The sequence below is a fragment of the Odontomachus brunneus genome, unplaced genomic scaffold (assembly GCF_010583005.1).
Source record: "Odontomachus brunneus isolate Ranch 3 - 2012 unplaced genomic scaffold, Obru_v1 Obru_scaffold_034, whole genome shotgun sequence".
NCBI lineage: Eukaryota > Metazoa > Arthropoda > Insecta > Hymenoptera > Formicidae > Odontomachus > Odontomachus brunneus.
Window position 1 is genome coordinate 974364 of NW_022639484.1, and position 8729 is coordinate 983092.

Below are 8729 nucleotides of genomic sequence, written 5' to 3' on the forward strand. Positions count from 1 at the left end.
TGTATCATCGCGAATATATCGGCCGTCTCGTCATTGATATAATTGGATAACGATTCGAGGACTCGTCCAGGCCGGTCTTGAAGTAGGTTGATGCAAAGACAACCGTGAGTTTTATAATCGTTTTATTACGAAATCATCATCATCACGCAGCGCTGGAGCGCATGACGTTCCAAAACAACAGCCAAATCGGTAGCATAACGGCGGTACTGATGTTGTAGAACCAATTGCCGTATATCATGGAGTCAACGATACTGAACACGATCGCCTGCTTGTTGGCGTAGTAGCTCCTAAAGAGCAACGACACGATCGGATCGGTAAAGAAATTGAAATACGTGTAACCCAGCACGACGATTGCCGACGCGATGAACGGATGCAGTACGATCCACGCGACGTACAGACAGCCACGAAACCTGCAAAATATCGAGGACCTTGATATCGAATTTAATGATATTGAAATCGAGATCGTTGAAACTGCAACCGCTAATTAATCAACGTCGAGCATTTGCACGACGGAATCGGTAAAACAACTGGATTTCGAGTAACTTCTGACTAACCTGAACTTGACGGACTCATGGCGGGGTGTTATTAGCAAAACGACTGGCACATATACAACGGCAGTCAGTAATGCTAATGAAAAGTTGTGCATCGCTATGCACATCAACGCAGTAGCAAGCTCGATTGATGCGATAACGCAGATAAGGGACAGATCTTCGTATCTGACCGACCTAAAAATTATATTCGTATGTAGCGACACGTGTGGAACTGAGAGATTGATACCTTGTTATTCTCACCTTCGCAAATAAAGCCGCCACAACAACGTGAGAATCGTGATAAGGGCGAAACTGGCATACAGTGTATCTTCTGTATGCAAGTTCAATATTTGCGAGCCAATTAAAGTGAAGAAACGAGGGGAAGCCATTACTAATACTCCGAATATGTGTGCCCACAGTACCTCGGATGCGACACTTCCAATGTCGAATTCTTCAATCTACACTCAGAGGAAGAGACTTTACAAGTAGAAATACATGTTTATTAAACGAGAAGTTGTAATACCTTGTTCGTTGAGCTCTGCTTGTCCCTCTTTGTCTCATCAGAACTACTGGAGGTTTGCAATATTTGCCAAATAGAAAACGCCTTTATGAACACACTGGTGATTATTAGCACCAAAGGTCGCATGTATAATCCTGCAATGTAATTTTCATTTAGTCACAATAATTTATTAGAAATAATGAAGATATTCAGAATTTCATTTCCTTCCTTCTCCTTACCAATAGAAATATATCGATCGGTGGATGGCAATAGATAGAAGAAATATGATTGATGAAAACGTTCCAACAAATTATTAAGCGATCGTACTATGCTCTCTACTACTCGTCCTACTTGATAGAAATTCGCTTCTGATCCTTGTCCAGATTTCTCAAAGCCTTCTAATGTAATAGCTTCTATGCCAAATCTATGGAGATAAGTTACATCTTTAATTAAGTATAGGAATTAATAATATATCAAAGACAAAAAAATAAGCATGAAAACAAAATGAAAAAGATGATTAAGTGGCAATTTTTAGGATTTGCTTATTTCTTATTCACAGAGATTCCATTGTATTGTCATATTCTCATTTTAATGATATATTTACTGTCATACCTATGAAAGAGTCCATGATTACCAGTTGGAATTCCAGTAGCTTGTGTTGCTATCATACTCATTAATGTATTAAAGTGATACCACCAGCTTCTAAATTTATCTCTATAATTGACATCAAACCGACCTTGGAAGGACTGTCGAATTCCTTCTTTGGCTATCATATTTTGTGCTAAATTAAAGAGATCCAAATTAGGTAACTGCCCATTTAGTCCTTCTATCTAATAATGAGAACAATAATCAGGTTATAGACACACTATGATAAAGAATATAGCAGAATTGTGATATTAGATATTTACCTTAACATCAATTGATGTAATTTTCATTGCATGGAACTCTAAATTGATAGCAGCTTGAATAGATCCTGCTCTTCCTGACAAATCTCCTGCCATCAATATTCCTTCCTGACCACTAGTAACACCATGGTATGCATCTAACCATGCCTGCATACCCAACTGCTCATGTTCTGTTACAAGAAATATTATATCTTTTGCCCAATACTTCTGTTCTGTAAAAAGATGATCAAGACAATCAATGTATTACTATCTGCTAATTGCCCAACAACAATATAGCATTACTGAAAGAAAACTCACTTCTACAGAACTTTGCAAATGCAAGTAATAGCGCTATTGAAGGTGCTGTATCCAAATAAATGCTATTAGTAGGCCTATATGGCACACTGACAACTATAGCTTCTGTACTGGCAGCTCGTGGAGCTCTAACAATACCATAAATATTTTGACCTGTAAACTGTAAATCATGGCATTCATGTGTGAACAAAATAAGAAATTGTACTGTCATATATCATTTTAGGTTACAATCGTTGCTTCTATACCTTCTGTTCTTGGAATGGATAGATCAAGGAAAAGTTATGCGTAAACACATCTAAATGAAGCTGACTGAATTTTGCTGACAACCATGCATGAGGCATACTATCCGGATATCTTCGCATTTCATGAACTAGTTCATAGTAGTACTGCTTAGATGTGTGCTCCATATTACTCTCCTTTGTGACTAATCCAGGCAGTAGGGCATTCTCCGAAAAGTAGGTATCTGAAAGGTAAATAAGCGCGTGATTTGCGTATGAAAGATTCAAATTATGCAATCGCGCAATTGCATTTCATTTCTGCGATGTTCTTATCTAACGAAAACGCACTATCGTTAAATGCCGGCAACGCCAAGAGCATCAACCATATCACTCCTCCCGCGTACAATGTAAAGCACAATAGCTTCTCCCATTTTAATAACAGCTTTATGATCTTGCCGGTTCCAGCTCTGGGATCTGTTAGCAAACCCATCTGGCTCGTTTCACAAAATCCAACGTAATCGAAGCTACTCGGGAGTTAAAGAGACCAGCTTCGCTTGTCACAACAATGTAGACACATAACCTCGCAAACATGCAATCATCATTTCATAATACGGTTTATAGTTAGAGTCGAATTTTCCAAAAAGCTTCTCGCTCATTCGCGCTCAATTTTGCACGGATTTAATTGTTATTTAATTGTTATTTAATTGAACTTTTTTATATTTCAATTTATCGAAGAAATGCATAATTACGCAATACAACGAAAATAAGAGAACTGTTTGCGCAGTTACAGTTGACTGCACTGAGGCGTAGTCCAGCGGAGATCTTTTCGAGCGGGAAACCTTTCGAATACAAACTGGTTGTTCGAGAAGATTCATTCCTACATACGCAGTGTTACTTGTGAATCAAATTTTTTATGAAGATGCATATCGTACAGTGCTTTCCATTCATAATCTTCTCACAGATTTTAATTCTGATTAATGGAGATTCATGTAATAATTTTTATGCTTTGATGTTGCTTTTTCCTGCATACCCATACAACACAGAAAGTTGAAACAATGTTGTGAAAACGTTGCAATGTTGAATGTTGAAATATAAACATCTTCATAATGTTGAATATACATTGATTTTTCTATATTAAATTCTTTATGTTTTTGAACAACGTTGAAATAACATTGAACAAATTAGTATTTATAGAAAGTCAAATAAATATATTATACAGTATTGCGGATCAGAAACGGATGCCAATGAGCAAACAATATTTAAAAAAAAAATTTAAGAAACATTTAAAAGACTTTTTAAAACGTTAAAAATAATGGAATACGTTCTTTTTTTCATTAAAATAATATTTTTAATGTTTGGAAGAATATTTTGTTTTTTAATATTTAATAAACATTTATTTAACATTTAAAAAATGTTTTTCTAAATGTTAAAATAAACGTTTATTAAATATTAAAAATCAAAACACTTTTCCAAACATTAAAAAACGTCTTTTTAATGAAAAAATAGTACTTATTCTATTATTTTTAACGTTTTAAAAATGTCTCTTCAAATGTTTTTTAAACTGTAATGTTTTATAATGTCAACCTCTAGATAAACATATTTTACATAAATATTTTATGCATGTATCTCTGACTTATCTTTTATTATATGAAATATTTGAACTATAAATAATTTATTTTTGTGGTTGTATTAAATAATATTATAAGAAAATTATAATTAGTACTTCGGCTCCATATGGGATTAATAAAAGACACTTAGACCCAGTTCCACAATCTCTAGTTAACTTAACTGACCGGTAATTCCATTGGACTTGATCAATCGCATTTAGCGTTAAGAAGAGTTAATCAGAATTAACCAATCACTGTTGAGACTTCGGTAGTTAAAATTAAACGGATGTTGTGGAACTTGGCCTTAGTATCAGTTGAAGAAATAGCGCAGTAGCCAAGGTGGTAGACTACCCATGCAGCACAGAAAATTGAAACAACGTTGCTGAGATGTTATAATATTGAATGTTGAAATATAAATATCTTTCCAACGTTGAATCTATATTGTTCCTTCTAGGTGTACAAATTAATTCTCGGCCCCTACATTTCATCGACTACAGAACCTATTCAAATTGGAATTTTTTCCTGCCATATAGTTATTTTAAAATGTCATCTTTTAGCTATAAGATTAATACTTATGGTAAACTTAACTGAAAAATCAGTTGTAGACGCGATGTCGTTCGAAAAGCAACATTTGAGGCATTGCCTTCTTTTCGCGTTTCAACTTAAAAGAAATGCTGAGGCTGAGGCGAAAGAAATGATTTATTCGGCTTTGAAAACGCTGTATCGTACAGTACGTGTAAAAAATAGTTCCAACAGTTTTGAGAGGGAAATTTCAACCTTCAAGATAGTGAACGCCCTGATCAACCAAAAAAAGAGGAAGACGAGGAATTAGAGCAAATTTTGAACGAGAATCCTTGCCAAACTCAGCTGGAACTTGCAAATGCACTTGAAGACACAGCAAGTCATTTCCTATTGCCTACAAAAGCTGGAGAGGATTCGCAAGGAATCCCAGTGGGTCCCTCATGAGCTCACTCCCGAAAATAAAAGCAGACGTCACGATTCTGCGCTCTCCTTGCTCTCCAGGTTAAAAAAAAGGATTTTTTTGCACAAAATTATTACTTGTGATGAAAAATAGATATTGTACGATAATCCTAAGAGGCGAAAATCATAGGTCCGTCCATCAACGAGCACCGAAAACCGAACATCTATGCAAAAAACGTGTTGCTACCTAATAAGCAAGAAATCATTAATATAACGTTACTACAATGATATTTAAGAACTTGTAATATTGTCAAATATATAGTATTTAATATTGTATCGAACATCATTATGAACATACTTTGACTGCGATTTGGAAGTTTCAATAATGTTGAAATAGGGTTGTCATAACGTTTTAATCGGCAGAAATATTTTTAAGATGTTGCATTGATCTCAAATAAATGTTAAAGTAACATTTAAAAAATATATTTTTTGTAATGTTTTTAAAACATTTAAACAACATTCAGAAAAATCATATCGCAAAATAACATGTGAAAAATATAAATGCAATATGATTAAAAAATGTCCAAACAATGCACATAAAGTCAACGTTTCTTTAACGTTAATTTAATGTTCCTTACTTACTGGGTATGTATTTGGTGGGATCAGAAAGGCGTGATCCACTATGAGATGCTTCGACCTGGTCAGACCGCCACATCTGAGCTTTACCAACAACAGCTGATCCGTGTGAATAACACACTTGAAGAAAAAAGACCGTTTACTGACAGTGGGAGAAGGACGATGATACTGCTGCAGAATAACGCCCGGTCCACAGCAAAACAAATTCTGGAAACCATTTCAGATTTAGGCTGGAAAATTCTTCTTCATGCGGAGTATTCTCCAGACTTAGCCCCTTCTGATTACCACCTATTTCGATCCTTACAACCACCTAACTGATTCTTAATTCAAGTCAGTTGAACAGGTCGAAAAAAACTTCGATGAATTCATTGAATCAAAACCACCATCATTTTTCCGATCTGGAATCCGACAATTGCCTGAGAGGTGGCAAAAATGAAATAGAAAGCGAAGGAGATTACTTTGAAAATTGAGTTTGTATTAATGTTTTTATAAATAAATGTTAAAGTTGGTAAAAAAGGCCGAAAATTAATTTGTACACCTAATATATTGCTTCTTTATGTTGCTACAACATTGAAACAACAATGAACAAATTATTATCTTTTAAAATTTAAAGGTAGAGATATGGAAAAGAAGTTTTATCCCAGTAAGCAAGAAATTATTAATATAATGTTACTAAAAAGATATTCAAGAATCTGTAATATTGTCAAATATGTTTAATATTGTATCGAACATCATTATGAATATACTTTGACAGCGATTTGGAAGTTTCAATAATATTGAAATAGGGTTGCCATAACATTTTAATCGTCAGAAATATTTTTAAGATGTTGCATTGATCTCAAATAAATGTTAAAGTAACATTTGAAAAATATATTTTTTGTAATGTTTTTAAAACATTTAAACAACATTCAGAAAAATCATATCGCAAAATAACATGTGAAAAATATAAATGCAATATGATTAAAAAATGTCCAAACAATGCACATGAAGTCAACGTTTCTAAACGTTAATTTAATGTTCCTTGCTTACTGGGATTGCAATGTCACAACGTAACGTTTCTGAAATGTTGATTCAACGTTTGCGTGCTGTATGGGCTAAGAATCTGGAATTCGCATCCGACCAGTCCCAAATAGCACAAAATCTTCAGAGAATGTTCTGGGACGTTCTTAGAATGTATCAATGTCCTTAAAATATCCTTAGAACGTTCTTTGAAGATTTGTGTATGGGATATTGCTGTATGGGATATTAAGTAAATTTTTAGATGCAAAAATAGTGAGAAATCAAATAAAAGAACTACATTTCATTTAAAATCAACATAAGCTAACTAGTTGTAATCGTTTCTACAAGATATATTTTTTTAATCAGTGTCATACATCATTGTACGTCTTTTTATGTAAAAAAATGTCATTATTAAGATATAATACATATGATGTCTCTGGTTGGATGTCTGTGATTTAGGACCATCAAAAAAACGTCATTATTTAATTAACTTAAAGAATAAATGATGTAACAGAGGATGTAAAATTCACGTCATTATCACGGCTGTCTGCTACTTGGGATGTTTTTCGAATGTTGAATTGCAACGTCTTATAGACATTTATAAGGTATTGCAATTCAGCGGACATTAGATGTTTCTATAACGTTTCTTCAACGTTGAATTTATATTTTGCAATGTTGATACAACATCTCAATGTTGAAATTAAATATTTATAAGATATGGATTCAACGTTTCTGTGCTGTATGGGATATCCAGTAAGCAAGAAATCATTAATACAACGTTGCTACAATGATATTGAAGAACTTGTAATATTGTCAAATGTTGTGTTTAATATTGTATCAAACATCATTATGAACATATTTTGACCGCGATTTGGAAGTTTTAATAATATTGAAATAGGGTTGCCATAATGTTTTAATCGGCAGAAATATTTTTAAGATGTTACATTGATCTCAAATAAATGTTAAAGTAACATTTAAAAAATATATTTTTTGTAATGTTTTTAAAACTTTTAAACAACATCCAGAAAAATCATATTCAGAAAAATAACATGTGAAAAATATAAATACAATATTATTAAAAAATGTCCAAACAATGTACATGAAGTCAACGTTTCTAAACGTTAATATAATGTTCCTTGCTTACTGGGTAATGTCTATTCGATTATGCGTAATCGAACAGACTTATTATTACGTTCATCTTTTTCTAGCTTACAATGCATCGAGAACTGATTTATCCAAATGCAAGTTGTCTCAACTCGGAACCGAGTATAAAGGCTCCCTTATGACAACTGTTGCTGGTTTCCGATGCCAATCGTGGTCCGCCGAACAGCCACTTCATAAAGTAATATGAATTTTTTCTATTGGAAAAACTAATACAGCGCTATGCTAGGTTTTGATGAATTAATGCAATAATAGTGCATAGCTAAGTTCGTCTTGCACGCTTTCATGCTGAAAGCATCGTATATCGCTTATTATATGCCAAAAAAAAAATAGAACGATGCTTCCAACGACAGCATGCAAGATGAATTTAGCCCATATTTAATGTGATTTAGCGAAACACTTCATTAAATGAATTAATAAATGTAATATTTGACTATTTATGATACATTTATTATCAACATTTATTCGTTAACATGTTGACCCAAGAATCCATTTACATTTACATTTTATTCTTGCTTAGTTCGTAGATACTGTCGGTGCAAATACGACATGGATCTAACAACCCAGTAAACAAGAAACATTAAATCAATATTTTGGAACATTTTATGTAGATTTTATGTAGATTTTATAAATATTTTGGAATAATATTTTATAAATGTTTTTAAACTGTTACTGGATAATATAATATCCCTAAACGTTGAAGTCATAATATAGAAATGTTATTTTTAATATTTCTGTTATATACGAGGGTGGTCTGAAAAGTTTCCGACCTCAACGTGAAGATAGCAGCACTTGTAAATAAAAGCTAGTGAATTTCGTTGTTCATCTGTTGACAGTTACTCACCGAAGTTTCAGCCATTTTGGACTCGCAGTTGTTATGTAACAGTCGTTTGAGTAAGTTGATGTGAGTGTTTTTGTGAAAATGGACAAAATCGAGTATCGAGCTGTCATTAAATATT

General features: G+C 33.4%; 2 protein-coding genes across 2 annotated transcripts in view; one reads left to right on the top strand and one right to left on the bottom strand.

The window, feature by feature from the left end:
• Positions 1–105: 105 nt before the first annotated feature.
• On the bottom strand, positions 106–2936 carry LOC116843684 (glycosylphosphatidylinositol anchor attachment 1 protein). Its single transcript, XM_032814315.1, has 10 exons — positions 2795–2936; positions 2474–2691; positions 2232–2388; positions 1938–2146; positions 1642–1859; positions 1269–1453; positions 1054–1184; positions 792–988; positions 555–725; positions 106–410 (listed from the first exon to the last, which is right to left on the bottom strand). Exons 1-10 carry the CDS (start codon positions 2934–2936, stop codon positions 143–145), a joined length of 1896 nt encoding a protein of 631 aa, XP_032670206.1. The 3' UTR covers positions 106–142.
• The window catches only part of LOC116843687, an 18333-nt gene continuing 12538 nt past the window's right edge, over positions 2935–8729 (top strand). The window contains exons 1-2 of the mRNA XM_032814319.1: positions 2935–3435; positions 7818–7951. Of these exons, the coding sequence (XP_032670210.1) occupies positions 3360–3435; positions 7818–7951 (210 nt within the window). The 5' untranslated portion in view covers positions 2935–3359. The remainder of the gene's footprint in view (positions 3436–7817; positions 7952–8729) is intronic.

Excerpts from the sequence above, each read along its gene's own strand:
- LOC116843684 (XM_032814315.1), bottom strand. The coding sequence starts at position 2,936 with ATGGGTTTGCTAACAGATCCCAGAGCTGGAACCGGCAAGATCATAAAG. Across the intron at positions 1,860-1,937 it reads TTACATCAATTGATGTTAAG|ATAGAAGGACTAAATGGGCA; the intron begins GTAAATATCTAA and ends TCTCATTATTAG. Across the intron at positions 726-791 it reads TGGCGGCTTTATTTGCGAAG|GTCGGTCAGATACGAAGATC; the intron begins GTGAGAATAACA and ends TATAATTTTTAG.